At 45.0% G+C, this 24,255-nt stretch overlaps 1 protein-coding gene across 1 annotated transcript in view; it reads left to right on the forward strand.

The window, feature by feature from the left end:
- col12a1b (collagen, type XII, alpha 1b) overlaps nucleotides 1-23,006 on the forward strand; it is a 107,147-nt gene extending 84,141 nt beyond the window's left edge. Inside the window, exons 48-64 of the mRNA XM_070926287.1 lie at nucleotides 1,067-1,209; nucleotides 1,929-2,038; nucleotides 6,953-7,111; nucleotides 7,697-7,774; nucleotides 10,653-10,739; nucleotides 11,988-12,041; nucleotides 12,400-12,495; nucleotides 14,163-14,216; nucleotides 16,113-16,166; nucleotides 16,274-16,327; nucleotides 16,539-16,610; nucleotides 16,702-16,737; nucleotides 17,158-17,224; nucleotides 17,354-17,539; nucleotides 18,374-18,442; nucleotides 20,138-20,308; nucleotides 22,812-23,006. Coding sequence (XP_070782388.1) covers nucleotides 1,067-1,209; nucleotides 1,929-2,038; nucleotides 6,953-7,111; nucleotides 7,697-7,774; nucleotides 10,653-10,739; nucleotides 11,988-12,041; nucleotides 12,400-12,495; nucleotides 14,163-14,216; nucleotides 16,113-16,166; nucleotides 16,274-16,327; nucleotides 16,539-16,610; nucleotides 16,702-16,737; nucleotides 17,158-17,224; nucleotides 17,354-17,539; nucleotides 18,374-18,442; nucleotides 20,138-20,308; nucleotides 22,812-22,933 — 1,612 coding nt within the window. The 3' untranslated portion in view covers nucleotides 22,934-23,006. The remainder of the gene's footprint in view (nucleotides 1-1,066; nucleotides 1,210-1,928; nucleotides 2,039-6,952; nucleotides 7,112-7,696; nucleotides 7,775-10,652; nucleotides 10,740-11,987; nucleotides 12,042-12,399; nucleotides 12,496-14,162; nucleotides 14,217-16,112; nucleotides 16,167-16,273; nucleotides 16,328-16,538; nucleotides 16,611-16,701; nucleotides 16,738-17,157; nucleotides 17,225-17,353; nucleotides 17,540-18,373; nucleotides 18,443-20,137; nucleotides 20,309-22,811) is intronic.
- The last annotated feature ends 1,249 nt before the right edge of the window (nucleotides 23,007-24,255 follow it).

The following is a 24,255-nucleotide window of genomic DNA, read 5'->3' on the forward strand; positions in this document are numbered from 1 at the left end:
TGTAGCCTCTGAACTCTGCAGGGACAAAACTTCACAGCTGAGTTCAGCTTGAAGCTCCCCGGTGACGCTGCAGATTTGTTGTCATTGTTTATCTTTTGAACACTTCCCAGTTGTATGATGGAGCGTCCTGCCCAGCTGCGTCCAGACGGTTTGAGCTCATTCTCTTTACAAACTGGGTCAGTGGATTTACGAGGCTCTGCGAGGACTGAGCTGCAGGTCACGACAGAGTGCAGCCGTCCTTTAAATCAGTGTTTCAGTCTCCTCTGAAGCTGCTTTACACAACAAGCCTGCATCAGGCCACTGAGTGCAAACTAGACTGCTAATACTGGCCTCCACCCAGCACAGGCGCCCCACATCCAGAATATCACATGCAAAGTGGTGGAAAACAGCTTGAGTTCTGACTGTTTACCAAGTCTGACTTTCCAAAATGTGTAGTGACATCAGAGCGACAAATGAGAAACATCCTGCTCTGATTTAAAAAAGATGAGCCAGTGGAGGAAAAATGATTGAAATCCTTTTCTCGTGTGCAAGTTCAAATATGTTTATATCTAATAATATAATATCTAATAAACAGAGCGATTTGTGCTCCGACATGAACAGAATCAGGCATCATGTGAACAGCAGCTACAGTAAAGTGAGTTAAGGATGTAAATTCATTCATGTTTCGAGGTTCTAAGTTCATTCGTGACCTCGGGAACAATCTCACCACGAGGTCCACGTAGTAGCTGTTCTGGACCTGAGCACAACTGCCGTGTCCAGACTAAACAGACCAGGTTTAAAAACGTCCCAGAGGTGTTCAGATGGGTTGAAATCTGGTGACGGTGAAAGCCACAACACGTCACATCAGTTTCCCATCATGTCGCGTATAGAAGCATCTGCATTCTTGATGTTTCCGCACTTTAATGTGTCACCTGTTTCACCTGGTGCACTCAGGTGTCCTAGGTCTGTTGTCCCCTCCTCTCCTCTCGAATGTCCCCTTTACCTCTCTTCTTACTCATGATTTCAGCCTGCCGTCACTCAGTTTACAATAAATCTAACATGTCGTCCCTTTTTGTCTCCTGAACAGAGAGATCCACCCCGACGGTCTTCCCCAAGCCTACACCATCATCCTGATGTTCCGCCTGCTGCCCGACTCGCCCACCGAGGCCTTCGACATCTGGCAGGTGTCGACCCAAGATCACAAGCCAGAGACCGGCGTCACCATCGACCGTAAATATGATCCTGTCTTCTTATCCAGAGACGTGTGTGTGTGTCGAGAGGAGGAGGGCGCTGGCATGAAAACACAGCGTGGTACTGTGTGAGGGGGATGTGGAGCAGCTGTATCTGTTCATGAAGAGTTGAGTTGGGTGTAATGAGCCTGCTGAGCCCCCTGGCTGCTCCTTTTACCACGAGAACCTCATCGAGAGCTCAGCTGGCTCTCGTAAAGTCTGTCAGCAGGACTCTGCTGGGCTTCAATAGAAATCCTCCGGTGATGATCGCTCGTTCTGGTTCTTGGGCGACGTTCAGATCCTCCACAGGCAGAAACAAACATCAGGAACAGTAATTTGCTTTCTGGTGGAGAGTTGGATGAGAAGACTGACGAAGCCAAAGGTCACTCGCTAGCTGTTTCCCCCTGTTTCCAGTCTTTGTGCTAAGCTAAGCTAACCATCTCATGGCTCCACCTTCATGCAGATGTGAGAGTCTTCTCATCTCACTTTAAAGCTGGGCACTAGCTGGGATAGCTAACTAACTAGCTGCAGTTTGTTCCTGTCATGTAAACATTGTTTTATGTTTTGGACATTACATTTGAATCGCAGATAAAAGCAGGTCTTATTTTCCGGAGCTTACTTACAGTGAAACAAACGTGAGACTCTTAGCTGAAGTCACACGTCTCATTCACGGAAATCAGTGTGCAACGTTTCTTCTTTTGTCTCTGTCTCTCTGCTCAGCCTCCAGCCAGACGGTGTCCTTCTACAACAAAGACGAGAGTGGGGAGATCCAGAGGGTCACGTTCGACACCGATCAAGTGAAGAGGATCTTCCACGGAAGCTTCCACAAGGTAAAACCAGCAGAAGTGACAAACCTGCTGCACCAAACAAACAAACAAACGTCAATGTGTCGTGCAGAAAAGATGCTTAGACAGCAGAGTAAACATGCCACAGGGAGGTTTCCAGTGTGGCAGCAGTTAAAGTCCAGCAGGTAGTTTTGGTTTCCATCATATTTAAGTTGAACAAAGCTCAAATGTGTCTTTAATGAATAATGTAATATAACATGTTCGTTGGAAGCGTGACTGCGGCGTGACACATCAATCGAATCGCTCCGCTTTGTTCTCGCTGGACGTCCCGAGGTCAAACAGATACTGCGAATGCCTGAGATTCCAAATGTGTTGTATATTACAGTCAGTCAGAGCACCTCACATGCAACTACAGACGTGTTCCTTTAAAAGTTATGAGGGCTCAGACAAACAGATGGTCCTCTGCAGGTTGTAAAAACACAGTCTGCAAAGTGAGGCCGTGTTTTATTGATTACGGTCTTAATGGACGGATGGAGGCGGACGTCTGCATCTCCTGGATGTTATAAAATGACCCACAGACAGTCTGACTCACGTTGGATTGGTTCGATTTAAACATGCAGCCAGAGGTGGAGCGATGGACCATAAAGCTGCTGATTTATGACGTGACTTTAAGAGTGAAGAGACTCGTCAAAAATCAGTTTTTCTGTAGATACGGTGGCTTAAATGTAAGATCTTTAACTTTTATCTGAGTGGGACGGTCACCTGAGATTGGACTCCTGCCAAGAGAAGGTTAATGCACCAAACAAATAAAAACAAGCCGTCTTTTCTTTGGCCTGGTGAGCGACTCTCTGCAGGGGGGCTCGGGCTTTGGGGGCAGTTTCCACTCACAGGGAATGTGTTGTATTCTGTAGTGGAGGTCAGAGGCGATAACGACGCTCCTGTTCGAGACAAACCGCTGGAGGAAGCAGACAGATGTGCAACAATATCACAAAGTTTCATAAGGATCCATAAGCTCCTCTGAGAGGGGGAGGCCATAGAAAATGCACTGCAGTCGCTGCTGGGACGCTCGCCTGGAAAATATTGGGTCACTGCTATTAAACAATTACATCAGAGGAGCTGACGGAGCGCCAGCAGGGAGGCGGTGCTTCTCCTCCATCATGCCTCTCTGCAGTTTCTCCTCTCAGCCCAGGAGGAGGTTTGGACGGCAGGCGCTCGCTCTTGCCTCCGTTGCCTCTGGTAGCCGACCGCAGGGGAATTCTTGCTGCACTGTGGTTTTACCTCCCAGCATGCCTCTGTGCGCTGCGTCTGCTGCAGGGCGAGACATCAGTGTCAGCAGGGAGGCTTCAGAGTCCGTCTCTCATTGAGAAATTTGTAATAATAGAGGAGCCTGTCAGTGATGTAGATTACCTGCTGCTCTGTGGCGACAGCTGCCCCCTGATCAGACTGCTCCTCTCACTTTTAGCCATAATTTAGTTTTGACGTCTTCCTCTCTTCCCTCAGGCTGGAAAAGTGAAGGCAGTTGTGGAATGTAAAGGGTTTGTCTTTAACACAAGACATGAAAATAACTCCATAAAATCCAGATGGGATTAAAATCCACTCAGTCAGCCCCAAATTAAAAGGCTTTTTCAGAAGGAATTTCTCTGGAAACACTCACTGACATTTGTTTGTTTCAGTTGTGATAAAATTCTTCGGTCCCTCAGAGGGGAAGAGAAAGTGAAGCAGAACTGATCCCTGAGGGTGAAATTCTTCCTTCTCTGCCCCCCCCCCCCCCCTCCACAGAGAGGTCAGAGGTCAGAGTTGGCTGTAAACCAGATAGCTGCCTGGAGATCAGTGCCATGCTCAAGGACACTGCTGCAGGGTGGACACATGCACGTCGTGAAGGTTGAACCTTTGACGCCTCCACTCTAGATGTTTTTTTTTTCTTTTTCTGTTGCTGAACCCGCCGGCAACAATAAAAATAAGAGAGCAGGAGAATCGATTAGTCCCGGGACTGAACCTCTGCAGCTGACTGGGACGTTTGGAACTCGCTGTCAGCACGTCGCACAGACATGATTTAGAAAGTCTGCTTTAACCTGACTGCAGCCTCCCTGTGAGCTGATGTTTGGGTCTGTTGTTGTGCCAGTCGATGAAAGATGTCGGGGTCCGCCACATCACCACGTCTGAATTCTCTAATCCCCTTCACCTCGCAGCATTTTACCAACCAGCTGACTCAGCGCCGCAGATGTGTTGAACAGCAGACCTCAGATCTGTTGTGGATACCTGAAGTGTTTCTGAGCGTCTCTGTGGTCCGATGGGACTAAGCAAGGATTAGAGTAAAGATCCTCCCTGAGATCTCTGCGTTAACTATCAGCCACCATCACTGATCTGATCTGCGCCAACTGCAGAGAAACAGATTAACTGTCCTGCCAGTAAACGTCCATTCAACAGAGAGATAGCAAATAAAGATGCTCTGACTGATGAGGACATCCTGGAGACGTATGAGTCAGAGCAGTCTGAAAATAAAGTTAAGTTAAAGACATTCTTATTACTTTACAGGTTCATTGAACACTTAAAAAGCTGTTAGTGTCAAACCGGTAAAGAGCAGAGGAGAGAGATGAGATCAGACCCACAGCCGCTGAAAGACTGAAGTGATAAAACATACAGTTATCTTTACTGTCACATAAACCTTAATGTAAAAGCCCCACGTTTATATACGCGCTGTGCAAAGTTTAACGGCCACACGATACTCTGAAATACAGTTTTTATCTGTTCTGACAGATACAATACTAGTTATTACGTTCTGACACACAGATAGGCAAAATACACAGATTCACTAACAAATCTGTAATCTGTCTTCTAAATCTTTAAAAACAAAACAATTCTTAAAAGAAATGATTCAGTCATTTCCTCAAACAGCTGCTCGCTGTAGTTTTTAATCAAACAAACGGGAGGAAACAGTGCTTTTGTTGGGGACTATTTTCAGCGGCGGATGAGTCCACATGTGTAGCTCTAGTGAGTATTCGGGGCAGCAGGACGGTGTGTGTGGGACTGAGTCCAGATAAACTGCAGTGTGTGTGTTCATGGTGATGAAGGAACATGTTTAAATTTAATGTCACATAAAATTTTGATCAAATCAAAATCCAAAATGAGGCTCAAAAGATTTCCAAAGCTGGAAGAAAAGCTTGAAAAATGAATGAAGTTCTGTATTCAGAACCGCCTTTATTTTGGCAGGTCTGGTGCCAATAATAGCTGATATTATGAGAGAGAGAGAGAGAGAGAGAGAGAGATCCACACGAGACCAATACATCAGTTTGTGTTTTACAGGAACAATGTTTCAGAGTTTCCTCTAAATCTCAGAGGATTTTCCAGCCTGACGAGATAAAAATCTGAGTTTTCTTCAGTTTTGGACCTGATCACATTTAAATACTGGCAGATTCTGTATGACCATATCAGTGCTGAAACTCAGACACAGACAAGTGCAGCCTGTTGAAGTGTTGAGAGCGACACCAGAAGCTGCTGAGCATCAGATAAAAGCCTGAGAGTGTAAATGGAGACTCCGCTGTGCTTCCCTCCCTCAAGTCTCTCTTGGACGCCTCAGTGTTTCCGCGAGCAGCGTCTGCTCTCCGCTCTGTTAAACATGCCTCTGCATTTCCGCGGACGCCGACTGACCGCGAGCAGCGAGCCGCGGCCGCCACAGCTGCCAGCCCGCGGCTTTCCCTCCTCACAGCTGGACTCGCTCTGACCGGCCGCTGCCTCAGAGGAGCCGGCCTCGAGGAAAAGTTGTTGTAAAGGCAGCGCTCGTGGTTTACCGCAAAATGACATCATGAGGAGATGTGGCGAGGGAGGTCTGAGTAAGGAGAAATGCACTGTGGCAGTGTGTGTGTAATAGAGATAAATCACTGCTGAAGCGATATAAGACGCCCAATGAGATGGAGGGAAGGAATTTTGGGAGCTTTGGCTTCTAAAATGAGATGCATTTCAAGGTTTTTTGGGGGAAAGAGAGGAATCTTTGAGATGTGTCTGAGCAGGATATCAGAATAGATGAGCGGAGGGAATTTATACATAAAGCTGCAGGTATGAATCAGTATCAGCCCTGATAATGACCTTATTAAGTAGTTAAAGTATCTGCTGTGACATGACGAATTCACAGTAAATAGTTTTCTGTTTTGCTCCACCTTTCTGTGGTGAACTGACTGAGATGTGTACGTCTGCTGCTTGTACTACGCCATCGCTTCCTGCATGTGCTTTCACAATAAGGGCACTTTGATGTGAAGACAGTGGGAGAACTTTACTGTGAAACTGGAATACTTTCAGGAACATGTTCTCTCTCGATACTGATTCAAATACCGGACGTTGGTGCATCAGAACATTAAATCGCTCCTTATGTACGATAAAGTGAATGAGAATGAGAGCACTGATCAGTCCTTCCTGATATCCTGAGTTGAGGTTTTGGATTTGGGACAGAAAACTTGTAATGTTGCATCCCAACCAGGCTGCTCTGAAGTAACCCCTTTAAATGTTCTCCTGAAAATAAAAGCAATGGTAATAAAAGTTGCAGTTTTTAGGGGATTTGGCATCTTTAAATAGGAGCAAACAACAACAAGGTGAAGAAGTGTTTTCATTCAGTTTATTGTGACTCTAAATTCCCAGATTGCTCAAAGAAAAAGTTCCTATACGATCAGTATTTGGCTTCCTCCTCTCTGCAGCTCTGATGGAGCATCTTTTCTTCTGAATGAACTGAGAGATGGTGGTTGGTTTTCCTCTCTGTGAGCTCTCTTACATTCCAGCTGTGTTTTAAATAAACAGAACTACATCGATGGAGTCACGTCCACCGGCAGACTCAGCGTAACCTAATAATTTGCAGACCATCAGGATAAAAAACAGACACAAGACTTGGTAACAGAACAAAGAACGTGCCAATAAAATCTATTCTGTTATTTTCCCTCCTTTCCTCTTCTGCCTCTCCCTTTCTCTCTGCAGCTCCACGTCCTGGTTTCATCCACCGGCGTCAAACTCAACATCGACTGCCAAGAAGTGGCTGAGAAGGAGATCAAGGCCTCTGGAAACACATCCAGCGATGGCTACCAGGTTCTGGGCAAGATGTCCAAGTCCATCGGCTCCAGAGGAGAATCAGCGACTGTAAGTAAACTCTGGTCCTGCAGGATTTTAGATGCGTTTTACTTTCATTTGACACTCTGCAAATACAACAAATACCCAAATAACAGTTAGACATGATGAAATACGGTTTCAAGAGCTGCAGTACAGCAGAAGAGACCCACTTAGAGAATATGGGGACATGTTTTCTTCAGGTTAAAGTCTGGTTGGTAAGCTAACTCAGCAGCGTCTTACTAACATTAGCTAATATAAACCACTGGTCGTACCTGAATGCAACATTTATTAATTCAAGTTGCACTCGATTTGAAGGAGCTCTTGATTTAATTGTGGCCGTCTTGAACTGTAACATGAGTTCTTACGTGAAGCTGAACACAGATCAGCGCTTCATAACATCCACAGTCAGCTGGAGGGCATTGTACAGAATCATGATTGAACTGAATTAAAATGGACACTAGACTGAGCATGTCGAGTGGAGCGGGACTGAACGTTAACATGCAACGTGATGGGACTGGGCTGTGCTGCGCTCTCTGCTGGGAGCTGTGAAGGGCGTATCAGAGACACATGTACCACAACACCATTTCCATGTTTTCTTTGGTTTCCTCTCCGCAGTTCCAGCTCCAGATGTTCGATATTGTCTGCAGCTTGGGCTGGACCAGCAGGGACAGATGTTGTGACCTCCCGTCTATGGTAAGGGAACCCCCCCCCCCCCCCCCCGCTGCAGATAATCAGCTCGTGAGGAGCGTCTCCTCTGCTCTTACGATCTATTTGCATTACAAAATATAGAAATGGCTGATGGACTTTTTGGCCTGTACACTAAAGATTTTCTTCCCTGGTATCATTTTGAAATCAGCTCTTAACAAAAAAATCTAAATCATTGGCAAAATAAAGCAAAGACTTTGTGGATCTTCGAGGCCTGATTAGACACATGCTTTCAATGCACATCTTGTTTTCTTAAACAGGATGTAAAGAAACTGTAGAGGCCTTTGCTTGTGGTGGTTAGGTCATCTTGATATGTGAAGCCAGATTTTATTTTATAAACACCGTCCTGAGATTATTTCTGTTTCCGGAGCGACTCGAAATCCAAAAGACGCCCCAAAAATCTCTGAAACTCACATCTGCTTGTGTGTAAGTGCATTCCTTCCTCAGGCCACCTGGTTGTCCTCAAACGTTTTTTGGAGGAAAATCTCCAAAACTCAACAGGGACAATGCTAAACCTTTTAATGACACATTTAGTTGCAGTTAAGAGTGGAAGTAATTATAACCTCCCGACAGTAAAAAGCAGTTAAGTGTTTGTACTGTAACGCCCAGCTGCAGGTCCAAACAGCTCAGTGTGTCGTTTCAGACTCAGCAGCACATCAAAGCTCAGAGCAGCGTAATCAGAATCAGGACCGAGTCAAAGAGGAAAAACAAGCCCAGTATATATGACACGCAGGAGTGTGAGCCAGCTGATGAAAGCACAACAGGGCGAGAGGTACAACACAAAACACCATGTGAGTTTCAGAGAAAGCAGCCGAGAGTCACACAGCTGACACAACTGTGAATTCACATATAGAGTTTTACAAGTTGTTCTCTTGGTTTCCATTTAATCCAAATATCTTTACATGAAGTGAATGATGTAAGTGTCCTCTGACCCACTGTTCCTCCTGTAGTATGAGCCGCACGGACGCGTTGTTTCTGTTCACTTTGCACAGTTAAGAGTTGGCACTTGATCCATTGTTAATATAAAAGTACTGGCTGTCAAATTAGTTTTTGAGATAATTGAGTTAAACTGGGGGATTTGCTTGTCTGAACTCCTTTGTCGAAGTACACTGCTGGTGTGGCAGCGTCTTCAGACCTGGTGAGTAAAATGTCAAGGCAACACATATGAATGATGGACAAAACTACAAAAACAAGACCCAGGTTGTAAAAACTAAGTGCTCTCCAGGGTGTGCCAGAACACCAGCACCAGCCGAGTCAGCTTATTTATTATTCAAGTTTACTACTGCTTCTCTGCCACCTGCTGATGTTTGATTATCAGCTAACAGAGATTCAACTCACTACCTGCCACCTGACCCCACCTGACCCCACCTGACCCCACCTGACCCCACCCACAGGTTCAACAGACACACCTGGTGTTAAATTACTCTTCAGCGTCGTATAATTCAGCGAGCCCAGCAGCCTGCAGTGAGCTTACAGCTGTGTAGTTGTTCCTCTTTCTCCGTCCTTCATCCCTCACACATCAGCTCGTATGAAAAAAAAAACTTCTGGTGTTTCTCAAGAACCAGCGAGACGAAAAAGAGAGGAACATTTGTTTGCAGACAGTTAAATATTTGGGCATCAGCCGGAGCTGCAGTATGAGAGATTTAAATGCAGAACAGCGCAGGCTGTTGTTTAGTGGCTGGACTCTGGCCTTCCTCAATGTGAAGGTCTCTCACTGGAGTCCCTGCAGAGATCTCCGGAGACGCTGTAACAAATAAAGCTTTGTCTGAGCGCAGCACGTCTGCAGTCGGACGTCCAAAAGAGCTTGAAAAGGATTCAACTCCGGTGGATTATTATCTCAATTGCTGCAGAGCGAGGACAGCTGCTGGACTGTCTTACTGACAATTATTAAATGATTCAAACTGAGGAGATCAGCGTGGAAATGTACAGTTTCACAATCATGTCCTGCATGAGCTGATACGTCTACAAACTCCAGCAACATATGGACAATTCTAGGTCAGTTAACCTCCACTGAGACGCAGATCATCAAGAAGATTCATGCCTGACAAAGAAAAGAGATCCAGGTTTGTTAAATTTTAGTCGTCATGTTTTTTGTTTACACTTCAATGAAATTATCGCAAGCAACTTTCAAAACGATCTGTCGTCTTTTTCTAATTTTTATATAAAAATTAACTACATTTCCCAGAAACACCACTTCTCACTACCACAAAGCTCATATGTTGCTAACTAATGTGTTTGTTGGACGTCACACTCTTCACTCAAAACATATTACATATACATCTTAATGTCAACAGCGACACAAAGAAAATCCTCCATCTAAGAAACTGGAACCAGTAAAAGTTTCCCAATTCTTCCTGATAAACGACAGTTAATTGATTGTTAAAACGTTGGCTCTCGTGATGTCTGATTGGTCGGTGTACAGATGATGGAGGTCGTAGCAGCTGTCAGGCTGTGAGAGTCTAAACTCGACTCTAAGCTCTAAATCGCCCGTCGGAGAGATTTGTTCTGGTATTCTTTGTCGTGGAGCGGCTCCAGAAGACGTCACCTCAAAGCTTCTTGGCTCTGCGCTCTGTGAAAGTTTAACGTACAGAAATCTGGAGTGAAAAGCAACACTGGGACGTATCCTTCAGGAGACTGGGTTCAAAACGTTTTGGAGGAATCTTTAACTTCAGATTTGCTCAACTGCTTTCTTGTTCAAGACACTTTTTGAGGACGTCAGATATTAACTGTCAGCCCCGTCCAAAGTTAAATCAGCTGAAACTTGGACTGGATTTTCTTTGGCTCTTTGATTCAGTTCTGTCAGTCAGAAGGTTCAGTCTTTGTGTTTCTGTTGTTTTTCACTGAGGTGTGTTTCTGTCTCCACCAGAGAGACGAGCTGAAGTGTCCGTCTCTTCCCAACTCCTGCACCTGTAACTCAGAGGGCACCGGGGTACCAGGGCCTCAGGGACCAGTGGTAAGTATCACCTGAATCTGTCCTTCTGAAAAACATAGTTATCATTTACAGATGCTGGAAGGAACTACGTACAGTTTTCCATTTTTTAAACTTTGTAATGGAAAATCTTACCCGGCCTCCTAGAAATTAAGTTTATACACTAAATGGTTTTTGCCAAACATGTTTTGGAGGAAACGTAAGCGCCCTGAATCTGAGGGGGGTGGGGTGGGTGGTGTCAAAGTGCAGGAACACCAAAGCCTGGGGTTCACGCCCTGTTTCTTATTAGTTGTTAGGTTAAGGTTAAAAGAGTCCTCCACCTGAAACACTGCCGGACTCACGACGGACACGATGGTTTAAAAATGGATCCAGGAGAACCAGAGATATCGTCTCCTTTACTCCACGCATTCTTCTACCTGGTGCCTACATTACCCACAATGCAACTCGACCGTTCTGACAGTTCAGTCAGAAGATCTGGGTGTGTTATGCTACTTGTCGTTGTCGTTGTTAATTAGTGGTATAAAAACATAATTTCTAGGAGACGGTTGGAAAGCTGGAGTTCAGCTGAAGATACATACAGCTGACTGGTTTCTGGTCAACATGATTTTATAGAAGCATGAGATCCCTCCCCCGATCTTTTTGGGGGATTGTCATGCTTTTAGTGTTCCCTTATCTCTAACTTGGGGGATTTAACGTTCTACACAGGATTTGTAATGGAACATTTTCTGCAGTGGTGTTACTTCTTATACGTACGTAACAGCTCTCCCTTGTCAGGTTATTTATGGTTATTTATATACTGTTTGTTGTACAAGGGAGAATATTGCGCCCTGAAGCACATTAACCATGGGAAACGTCTTTGCAATGCCTCATAAAATCTTTTAAGAGGGGGGAGAAGGTAAACTGTGGTGCAGCACGACGAAGGCCGATCCGTCTGACAGATCCCCCCCCCCCCCCCGACTCACTTATGTACGCTGGAGTTATTCTATGTTTCTTATTGTCAACAAATCCCATGAAAAGACCAAAACCAACAGCGTGTTAGTCCCTGAAAACCTACTCGAGCAGCTTCTCACTGCCTCTGTGACTTGATGATTTCCTTCCCACGAACATTTAAAGGTATACTGAAGCACTTAAGACCTGAAATCAGGTGTTCAGGGGCTTTAAGGTGGATTTTTGTTCCATCTTAAAGCCCCTGATATTTGTCAGAGCTGACAGATGAGCTTCGGTCTGCCTCGTCTTTGTTGTGTTAACATGACAAATGTCGGTCCTCCTCAGGGTGCCCCCGGCAGCAAAGGTCCCCGAGGTGAAAGAGGAGAGGGCGGTCCTGCTGTAAGTACCTTTTTTCTCTCATCTTTAGGACTTCACCTTTTTAAATTAACGCTAGAGGAAACAAGAAGTCCATGACAGTATTGTTTGAGCTGGATCGGACTCTTCAGCTATCAGCCCTCGATGAAAACAAAAGATTGTTTAAAGTACGAAAGCTTTGAAGAGGGGAAGAACATCTGATTCCACTTATTGAATGCATGTTTTTGCTTTTCCTCCCTGATACGGGGGGGGGGGGGGGTTTGGTTCGATCCGAGCAGCAGCATTCCTCCTCTCCTGTTGGTCTTTTCCACAGATTATAACAGCAGATATCAGCGAGAAACTCCTCTTGTGTTTAAAATGTCTGACCTTCTTTCCTCCACAGGGACCGATCGGCCCACGCGGAGATAACGGACCACCTGGGCCCATGGGTCTGCCCGGCCCTCAAGGACCCAGCGGGCTGTCGATTCCCGGAGAGGCTGTAAGTCCATAAACACACCTGACACACACTCCCCTCTCTGAGCCACACAGGCGATGCCTCTTCAGCAGCTAAACATAAATCCCAGGATGCCTCGACGCACCGGAGGGGGGATTATTTAGTGATTTATTATGAAGGGAATTTACAAGCTGGGGAGTATCTGTGGCAGAGATTCACATTCCTTCATGTCTGAGGGGAAGACGTGATACCACAGAGAGCCGAGACCTCAGTATCACTGAATGTTTGGATTTCCACCTCTGAGACGAGAAGGGTCCAGATGAAACTCCACAAAGGTCACAAGACAGCCAGCGGTGGAAAGTACATTTACTCTGTAGTACTGTTCAGAAGTACTTTATACTCTGTACTCCACTACATGTGTGTAACATGACATATAGTTAGTTGGTACAGAGTGAGCAAAACGAGATCTCTTGTGTTGGTGTTCAGGAGCTGGGGCTGAGATTATTCTTCTCACCTGGTTTTTATTAACATGTGATATGGATCTGATGAAGACGTCTGACAACAGACCCTTTCCTGTGTTGTGATTGGATCTCAGTATGCAGATGAGGTAGGCGGAGTTGTGAGACACAAACATGGCGGAGGGAAGTGATGCAGGATGTGCTCGAGGGACCGCTACGTGGTGAGGCGAGGGTCACATGACAGATGTAGGCTACTTTTGAGCATCCTTGCTAACTAGGCTAACATGACTCCGGCTCAGACTCACAGTTAGTGAAGAAGCTTGTCTGCAGTCGGCGCCCTCCTTCGGTCACGTGACCTTCAACTGAAGCCATGTCGCTGTTATTTTAGTAGATTCATTTTCCCTTTTCTGTATCTCTTTCAGCTTAAAGCTCGCCTCCCCAAGAGTCCATACTGCTCTTTGATGGACAGTTTAAGATATCAGGAGCAGGCAGAGTTTATTGATCTTTCAACTTTTATTCTTAAGATCGTGGCCAAACTGTGCAGATGTCAAGTACAGCTGACATTAACATGAGATCTGTGTCTGGGGGAGGAAGGGGCCGATGGAAATGCACTCCGTACAGTTTGACCACATACTGAAGAAGCAAGTCTTCACCCTAACCCTGTCTGCGACGGTCCATGTTTGTTGAGTCCACCAGCCCCCCCCCCCCTCCTAACTAATCTACATGTTGAGATCCAAATTGGGCCTCACAGCTGGCTGAGATCTAATGAAAATACTAGACCACTTCTGCATGTGGTCTGATCCAATCTGCAACTTATGGCTACGTCTTGAATGCTATTACATCTGCTTTAACATGCGTTTCTCCTTATGCAAATAATAATAATACACTTTATTCATAAAGCAGCTTTCAAAACAATGTCACAACAGGCTTTACAAAGGAAAAACTAAACTACAACAATTAACTAACAAACAAAAAGTACAGTGAATAAAATGGAATAAAATATGATAAAAATAGTCAAATAAAACCCATAAAACATCATGGAAATGGAAAAATAAAACTATAAAACAGTAGTGGAGTATCTTTATATGTTGGTGTTTCTCCTTTCACTAAACCAAAGACCTGAAGTCTTCTTCCACCACTGGAGACGGATCACTGCGTTTGTAAAGTATCTGTTTATGTTGGATGAACCAGAACATGTTTGTGCTGAATGTCCTGTTACTGATCCTCATTCACGTTGTTGTTTTCTGCCTTCAGGGCCGCCCTGGACCAAAGGGAGACCCCGGTGACTCCGGCTTACCTGGACAGAAAGTAAGTGCCTCAGCTCTGGCTGAAGAAGGATTTGGGGATTTTAAACAGGAAACGAGGATAATTCACAGTTTGACTACTAGTCTGGCGTCCGGCCGGACTCGGACGGTTTCCCAGCTGAGGAGGATTCAGAGAGAAAAGAGGGAGGAGAGCTCTCTGCAGCAGGTTTACGAATATTACTTTTAAATTAAATTTCTGCAGAGAAAGAGCCAAGAACAAGTCACCTTGATGAACAGCGCTGGTTAAGTGTTGGCGTGCGGTCAGCGGCTACATCCTCCTCTTAATGAAAGTTGTTTTATCTGGGAATATACGAGGAGCTGCGGCCCAGGACATCCAGGGTTTGGAAGAAGAAATGACACCTAAGCTTATAAAGCAATAGTCAGCCTGAAAGTAAAGACCGTCCCGGGTCACTGTTGAACCTTTGACTCATCCGAAGACCTCTGACCAGGATGAAACTGTCCCAGTGTTCGAGTTGAATACAGAGTGATGAAAATCAGGTGCCGTTCACTTCAAAGCTTTTCTTATTCCTGAATGCTGCAGGGAAGTCAAAGAGCTCCATAGAACAGTGTCACATTCTTAATGAAAGCTGAAGAAAACCAGTTTACAAAAGTTCCACAGAGGTGACGGTGATTTAGCCGGACTGGTCTCCTCCAGCTCAGTTTAAGGTCACATTTAAGACTTAAGATTGCAGTTGAGCTCATAAGAGGGTAAACGACCCCTGAATGCTTCAGGGACTGTGTCTTCTGTCACTTTAAGCCCCGTGATCCCTGAGAGGAGATCCGCTCCATTAAACCTGTTTATAGCCGCAGTCACAGACAAATACTGAGTCGCCCCGTGCCCCCTCTGACCTGTGGAGTGGTATTTGTTTTACTTCTTTAAGCTTTAACCTTTGGAGTTTTGCTTTAGTGGTTTTAAAAGAACCCCCCTTTAATGCAGCGCGAACCTTTTCATCCCTGCAGGGACGCAGGAGAGATGCGTTTTCTTTGCTTTTAGCCGTTTTACATCCAGCAGGTTGGACTTTTAACTGCACAAAGATTTCTAAGCAGCAGGTTGGCGGCGGTAAAGAGTCAAACAATCCCAGATGTTCAGAGTGCAGGTTGACGAGCCATCAATGCCTAAACAGAGAGTCTAGAAACATTCAGGGTTTCCCCAGTTACAGCGGAAGTGATCAGCACCTTCTGTAACGTCACAAGAAATTATTAAACTTTTATGAAATGTAAAATGAGGCGCTACAAGGAGCTTAACAGTAACAGTAAACATGTAGTCATACAGTAACTACGTCCTCCCGTCAAGGCCAGACTCTCTTGGATGTGCAGGCTGGAGGTCAGCAAATTTAGAGTCCAGTTCATTCGTTTAGTTTTCGGATGACAAAGTGTAGTCCGAAAGCCCGGTTAGGTGATCGCTCCCTCCTGCTCATCCACTGGGACATTTAGGGACCAGGTGTTTCCTTCAAGGACGGTGGTCACAGTGACCTGTGGGCTCTCAGTCATCAGACTGTGGCCTCCTCCCTCCATGCAGACTCAGCACAGAGCTGCACTCTGTGGAGTCATGGGTAACACCACGCGGATGGTGTTGATGGAGCGGGCCGGCTGCAGGTGACCATGTTGGAGCAGATGCCATTGCAACATGCATTTAATGACTTGCAGACTACGGGGTCCTGGTTTGTAATGGCCAATAAAACAGATCTGGAATATATTATGTTCCCTGTAAATCGTATGCAAAGGCATCAAAGACCAGAGAGGATTGACTATAAAAGCAGTGAGCAGGGTTTCTGAGCAAATGAGATTTACCGTTCGACACGCAGAAACTAACCGGTCAGTCGGAGCAAAGGTGACCTGTTAGTTCAGCAGGAGAAAGACGTTAAAATGGTCTTTGAGTTGTTTCCTGGTGTGTTTGCAGGGTTCACCTGGTTCTCCTGGTTCTGCCGGCCCGATCGGACCAGCTGGAGTGAGGGTGAGTACAGACGGGCTGGTTTTAATGGCAACCATGCTCTCTTCTTCTGATTATTTAAACATGAACAGTATCGGTCCAGTTTCTCAGTATTGATCTTGTATTTCCAGGGCCCTCAAGGAAAGGAAGGACCGGCCGGGCCCAGAGGCCCCGCAGGGCCCATGGTAAGGGTTTTAATGGTTTGTTGGGAGTTCAGGCTTTGACACATGAACACCTGGAAGCTGCTGCCCGCACTGTTGACTGAGGGCAATGTTCCTGAATCCTTTTTGTGACTCGTTTGGGGAATAAGCGTTTCTTATTGGCCAATGTGATGACGATTATATTTAAACTGTTTCGTCTTCTAATCCAGTGGGACTCCTTCCTGTTTCCTTGCAGGGATCTCCAGGATCTCCTGGAATACCAGGTGCTGCAGGAAAACCAGGAAATACCGGAGACTCTGGTACTCCTGTAAGTGTCCTCACTGTCGTGGCGGCTTTGAACGGTCAGAGTTTAAATGGTTTTCTGACAACTGAACGCTTTTGATTTTCTCTGTTTTCAGGGTTCTGTCGGTCCGAAAGGAGACAAGGGAGAGAGAGTGAGTACATCTGAATGTTCCTTTAATCTTTAATCCAAAGTCAGATCAATTATTATTAACATGCTACACTGCAAGAAAACAAGTCAAGTTTTCCGTCCTTCTACTTCATCACGGGGAAATGTTTGACAAAAGGGGGCTTATCCAAGTACTCATGGGAAATGCAGTTCACAATCCTGAGGTCTAAATACACAACAAGCTGCGCAGATACAAGATAGACAACACAGAGCGGGACTGATCAAAGGGAAGCAAACATGAACAAACATCAGGACAAAACTTGATAAATGGAAGTGAGTGAGCCACAGTAACATTTTAAAGTAAAGGAAACTATTTTTCAATGAACTTCAGGCCACATTGTGTTAAAAAAGACGTGGTATAAAATCCTTGATGTCTTCATGTTGAATCCTTCCTCTTTGTGCGCAGGGCGACTTTGCTCCTCAGAACATGATGCGATCCATTGCCAGACAAGTTTGCGAGCAGCTAGTAAACGGTAAGAAGTGCATTTTTCCTTTGAACTCCATTTGAAATGTTTCTGGCAGCGTTGAGCAGCGAGACTCCAAACCGGCTCCTTCATGATGCGCTTACTGTTCCTTTTTCTTCTTCTCCTCTACTGTCGCAGCACAAATGACTCGGGTCAACACGTTACTGAACCAGATCCCCAACGGCATGTACCGCAGCAATAACCCGGGTCCTCCAGGGCCTCCGGGAACACCCGGCAGGCAGGGACCCCGCGGAGAACAGGGCGCCGCAGGAAGGACCGGTTTCCCCGGAGGCCAAGGTTTACCAGGCCAGCAGGGAGAGAGAGGTACGGCGCTGTCGAGGAGGAACACAGTTACCATCACGAGGAGTTAAAGACATAAACCTGCAGCAGGTTTATTTAAAAAGAGCAAAACCATCACAGGATGCTATCGAGGCTCGGCTTCCTCAGTAAGTCGTGAAGTCATGAGCAACACGCTGCCTCCGACTCTAAAGTCTGACAGAATCAGCATGAAGTTCATCGTACGAGAGGAGGAGGCTCATTAGAAGAATGAGATTAGCATTAGCAGTATGAGAAGGTTGTTTTCTTCCCATCACTTATTCCACGAGAGAACGAGTGACGTTCAACAGCTGCAGTAAACGTCGGACAGCATCGGGACAGAGACAGGAAACGATGACTGTGAGGTTGTTAATTTAGGCTGTTTCCATCCCTGAGAAGTGAACAGTCAGCTTCGGGACAATGATCCTGAACATACAGACAAAGCAAACATGGAGCTTTTAGGGTCAAACAGTGATTGGACGAGTCAGTCACATGACCTCAATCCAACTGTTTCACTGCTGAAGACCAGACTGAGGGCAAATACACCCATAAAACAAGCAGGAAGTGACGCTGGCTGCAGAACAGATTACACAGAGCAGATATTAAGAGTCTGCTGATGTCGGAAGTATTAAATATCATGACTTTCTTCTGTTTATTTACCCAAAACATTCTGACTGCATATAAAACAAGGCTACTGTTCATCTGATGTGACTTGTGTCTGGCCTGTATCAACGCTACGCTATTTAATGGTTTAATCAATCCTCATTATTAATCAATAACTAGATGAATATTGTGACCCTTCAGCTCTGTACCAGACAGAACCTGATCCTGTGTTTCCTTCAGGTCCTGCAGGAGAGAAAGGAGACCGAGGACTGTCAGGAGTGGGACAGAAAGGACCGAGAGGGCCTCCTGGTACGTCTCCGACTCTTTTTATAAACCTGACATCTACTCTCCATCCACATGCTGCTCAGGTCACACCGCCTGGTGCAGAAGCTGACGTAGTGTTTGACGTTCACGTTTAGAAATCAAAAACAGCTCTTTTAAGCAACTGGCAAACATGGATTATAAGACAGGGCTCATGTACATTTGGTCCTTTCTTTTAAAGCTGTTGCTCTCTAATCTCAGATGTCCGAGCTTTCCTGAATGCACCAACATGGAGAGTTTCTGCTTTGCACAAACATGAACTATCAGTGTGATCGATACAGTCAAATCTAAAAGGTTACGCCTCAGAAATGTTCACTGCTAATAAAGTTCGTACTAAAAAAACGCACGTGTGACCGACCACAGAATCTGAAACACTGATGATCGGCAGATAATCAACCAGCTTTGAAGCCGGAGGCAGCGTCTGAGCACCTGTTAGTGGTGGTCGAGCCAGGTGGAGGTGCGTCGTTGTAACTTTGAGGCTCAAATCCTGCAGGAATTAAAGATGAGTTAACACATAAAAACCAGCGTCCTCAGGATAACTAACTGCTGCAGCTCGTCCTGCAAACATCAGCTCCCACATCCACCACAAAGTCATGATGTCATCCCGCCCGAAACCTAAGAGCAGCTCCACTAATCACACACCCATCCAGCCCCCCCTGTAATCCAGCACCCAGACTACAGTCTCACAACGCTGGGGCAGTCCGGTCTGTCAGAGGAGAAAAGTTTCCTGAAGCAAACAAGGTCAAGTTGTGGAAACTGTGGGAGCAGAGAGGAGAGAGGGAGCGCTCTCGGAGAAGGAGGAAGTGGACGGCAGTGAGTCATGGAGGAAGAGGTTCATTCACAACACATGCCGAGGACGGAGAGGAGGAGACGGACCGCCAGGGAAACTTTCCAAGCCGGCTTTGTCCGTGTCTAGACATAACGCGGGGGGGGGGGGAGCAGCAGATCCTGCCTTTCCTTTTTTTTTTCCTCTCATAGTTTAGTTTCTTTTATTTCTATGTTCCAAATGTTGTGCCCGAGACTGTCAGCAGCAGTCGCAAGGCGTTTTAAAAAGATGTATTATGTTTCCAGCTGGAATTTGAGCTCGATGACACTAAACCATAATGATCTGGTTTGGTCCAGAGATCACGAAACACCACCGGGGGTTTTACTTTGGGCAGTTTTACAAGAATATAATAAAACTGGGATTCTCTCTGAATTATTCAGAACAGTTTTCTATTGTTGGACTGATAAAAAACACACAGCCACATGGAAGAGATTCTCTTCGAGCCTCAATGTTTCTGACAATCAACGTTTTCAAAAAGCAAACCCGATAAAATGTCAACAGTCTTTCTGCATCATGATGGATCGTGCCGTCTCCAAACTTCCTCTTACTCAAGTATTTCACATGAAAGCAAATGTTTGGCCTGTTTGCTTTGAAAATGCTTTAAGTAATTCATCCATTATCCAAATAGTAGCGGACTCATTTTCTCTTGATCATTGTCGACTGACTGATGAATCGATTCAGCTCTAGTGAAATACAGATGTGTCAAGTTTACAGAATCTCCTTTTTCTTTTTAGCCAAGAATATGCAATCTTAAAACACTCAAAACGCTCTAACACACACACTCAGCTCTGAGTTAATGAAACTCTGCTATATCTCCTCCGGTTCGTCCTTGTGATGTGTCACTGACCTAAATGCAGGTCCACCAGGAGAAAGCAGGACAGGACCTACAGGACCTTCAGGCTCTGCCGGACCTCGCGGTCCCCCCGGACGTCCAGGATACGCCGGAGTCCGCGGGCCTCCTGGACCTCCTGGATACTGTGACTCTTCTCAGTGTGTCGGTATTCCTTACAACGGGCAAGCATACGGAGGTACGTAGGAAGAACTGCACAGGCTGCGTTAGCCTGGTGTTAGCTGCTAAACGTTGCTAATAATCATCTGGTGGGTTTTTAATTCTTCAAACGGAAAGCTGTAAAGAAACACTCCAACATTTTGAGAGATACACTTATTTTCTGTCTCCCACTGAGTCAAATGACAATATGGGTCCAGTACAGAGAAAGTCTCATACACTGTCGGAAACTAAGATCTCGCTGGTTCAGTGCTGCCACAGTGTGTGAGAGGGGTCGCCAGACTCTTAGTCAATATGTATTGATAGATGAACGTGTAGTAAATAGAAGATTTATTTGATTTATAAAAGTGGATGCGTACCATGGACGATCCCACAGTGTTTTGGGGCCTCAAGACGGCAAAACAAGGGTTTCCCAAACTGTTGGAGTGCTTTTCAGTGAGGATTAATGCATGTGTGGAATCTATGAAACGTGTAGTCACTAATCATTAGAGAAACTTTGAAGTTGTTTACTCTTCTGCTTTGACCAAACTGACACCTTCTGTCCTCTTTGGCCTGTTTCAGGTTCACCATAGTAGACTTTCTATGCCGCCTGTGCTGCTTTCACTGACTTCCTGAAAAAACAAAACTCAAAGTCCTGTAACTGAAACACTTGCTCACATGCTCTAGAGCTGTTTAAAGGGATAACCGCCAAAAGGAAACCATTAACAAACTTTGCTGAACAACAACAACAACAAAGAGGGAAACCAGTACTAACATCGACTCACAGCCAGTAGAACAAAACCAGCAGCAGCGGTGATGGCACCGACCTGTTTAGTGGCCTGTTTGCATCTTGAAGCCAAAGACCAAACAAAGAAACGTTGTGTTCAGTGGAGGAGCATGCACCAAACAACAACAACAACAAACATCCCAAACAAATACTAACAAAGGTGGATTTGTAACAGAGAAACTACCACAGCATCACCAGCAGCAGCAGCAACAACTCTGTTAACAGCATTTCTCTCGAGGTGACATGTAAATAAACTAATTTGTGCCTTGTAAATGATGTTTGAATCGAGTCCACTAAATTTAGTTTTTAACATCTGTACTTTTTAAAGCTTGTGCCTTGCAAACAACAACCTGCAGCTTGCTGAATGCCAACAAAAACGCCTCTTTTTTAATTGTTTAATTTTCCTGCCCATGTGTTTGTAGCTGTTTTAAACTGCTCAGGGCCAGACTGAATCACTCCTGCACATGTGACCCCCCCCCGTTTAGATTTGTCACTTCAATGTACAAAAGCAGATAATAAGCTTGTCCTGTTTTTATTTTCATCCGACTCCCCAAAGCAGCTGTTCTGTACCCAGAGAAGTTTCTCCAGGCTGAAATGTTGTCGTTTTATTTTGTAAAGAGTCGTGGAGAAATTACAGCGATGATAATTCTGCTAACACCTGAACGTCTAACATCTGTGAAAAGCACTGAAATGTTTATCAGGGGCGTGTTCAAGGAAGCCTTGGGTGACCCCCCCCCCTCCATCCCACCAAATCTGACAGCTGATTGGTTAATTAGCTGAAATCAAAGTACTGTATAACTTTAAGATTTCATATTAACCTGCCGCGTGTTGCAGCAGCTACTGCTACGTCGCCTCCAGTTAGTTTCACTGAGTTCAGTCGGTGGGCTACAACCAAAGTCAGCTGATCTGTGGGAGACTAACAAGTGACAAGAGACGTATAATAGACTGTTAGGCTAACTAACATATGATAAAAGGTTTGAATCATAAAGTCGCGTTATATCAGGCAAAGATCATTTATATTAAGGTAAAGGTGCTGTACCATTATCAGAATCCCTTATTAAAATCTTATTCATTGAACTTTCAGTCATTAACTGAAACCCAAAGATCTGTAATCACAGAACAGCTTCCACAACCTGACAAGATGAACCCACTGCATGATTCATGAAATATTAAGTACCTCACATGTTAAAATAACAGTTGTAGCCTAATTATTATTTCCATTATCATTCCATCTGCTGATATTGGAACAATTAACCGATTCATCGTTTGGTCTAAACAATGTAAAAAAAATTTAAAAAAAGAATAGCAGCAAATCCTTCAAGCTGAGAAGCTGCAACAAGAGTTAAACATTAAAAAATGATTCATAGAAGTAATCGATTATCAACACAGTCGCTGCAGCAGCATGCTGGTACACATGCACTAATTGAGTGCAGGCAATGCAGTGCAAGCTAATGTTGTTAGCTTTGTTAGTTACTCGGTCTGTAGCTCCAGTCCACCAATATCACGGCTTCCTGTTTTAGCAGATAATAATAATAATAATAATAATAATAATAACTTGTACTGTAACAGCTGCCGTGCCACATCAGGAACTCCAAGCGTCCCCAAACACACCGTGGACACGCCCCTGCTGTGCGCTAACCTGTGTCAGTGCTTTAGCTTGCAGTCACTTAGAAAAACTACGTGTTTCTGTGCATGCTGAGACAAACTGAGAGAATTTGTCAACTTATGCTCAATTGGCCCAAACGCTATCTCCGAGCAGGCCAATACCCACCTGAACCCGACACCCAAGTAGTCCCCGTCCCCGAGGAGGATGAGCTGTTGCAAAACCAGCGTCGAAAGAGATCACTATCAAGAAAGGCCTCCAAAAGGCCAACATCATAAGACAAGCCATGTTCTGTTTCTTTTTTTTTTTTTTCTTGTTCAACCTGTGTTTGTTGTTGGATCTATGCACATTATTCACAAAAAAAACAAAAAAAAAGACGGGGTTTGACACCTCGACTTTATTGGAAAACACCTTTAAATGCCTTAAAACGTATGTGAATATTCATTTTTGTGGCAGGTGAAGGTTTGGACGGAGGGAGGGAGGGAGTTTGGGGGCGACTGTTTAAAACAAATGGAAGAAAAGAAACAAACAACAACAACCTGTGAGCTTGTTTTTCCACTCGTGTATTTTGCTTGTAACATATTTGCATCGAGTTTGTATTAACTAGCAGTGTTGAACAGTGCACTCATTGTAACAAAGCTAAAGAAAAAGACAGAAAATGTTTGTTCACAGCGTCATCTTCATCCACTACGTTCCATATAATCCTTCTCATTCAGCGTTGTCTTCTAAGGAGGTTCAGTTTCATTATGGCAGTTAAACACAGCTTTCATTTTGTATCTCTAGACTTAATATTTATCAGTTTCTTTATTCCGTCACAGCTAATGTTAACAAACGTGGAATTGCATGTCTGTGGTGTATATTTAGTACATGTTTTTTTGTTACATTTCATTTTGTTTTAACCAGAATATAGTTGTTGTTGTCGTCATTCTTGTCATTTTCTCAGTATCGATGCAGTCGAAACCTGCGTGCAAGACTATGGAAATGGGATTGCTGCTTCATGTTTGAACTGCAGATTGTGAATTCCACAGCCTTATTTTCTTATTTATTTCTGAAAACAGAAGAGGCATTTTTCAATAAAACTACTGAAAATTTACACCTGTGTGGTTTTTGTGCCCTGCGGGGCAATTAGAAGGGGACCTGAGAGAATACAACAGAACGTGGACCAAGTTGGGGGGCACTAACTAGAAGGGCACTTTGACTGACTGGATGGGCGGTGGGAGGACACTTGGGCTGACTATAGGGGCATTTGAGGACACGTGGACAAACTAGAAGGGCACTCTAGTCTGACTAGAGCAGCACTTAAAACTAGATCCTCTAGCTGACTAAAGGTTGACTTCAGGGGCACATGGACTAGAATGGTTCTTGGGCGGACCAACTCGCTTACATTTACTAGGGTGGCTGAATAAGAGGTACTCTGGTCAGCTACAGGGGCCCGTGGGGGGAGCACAGACTTGGTCAGACTACAGTGGAACCTGGGCAGCTCCTCTTCTTCTAAATGAGTGATGACAGGAGGCTTTAACGGGCACAGGCGGACCGCGGAGGAGTGAAAGTTCAGCGCTCATCTGTGTTCTGTCTCTGAGGGAAAGACCTCCGTCCTGGA

This window comes from Enoplosus armatus, chromosome 19 (genome assembly GCF_043641665.1).
Source record: "Enoplosus armatus isolate fEnoArm2 chromosome 19, fEnoArm2.hap1, whole genome shotgun sequence".
In the NCBI taxonomy this organism is placed as follows: Eukaryota; Metazoa; Chordata; class Actinopteri; order Centrarchiformes; family Enoplosidae; genus Enoplosus; species Enoplosus armatus.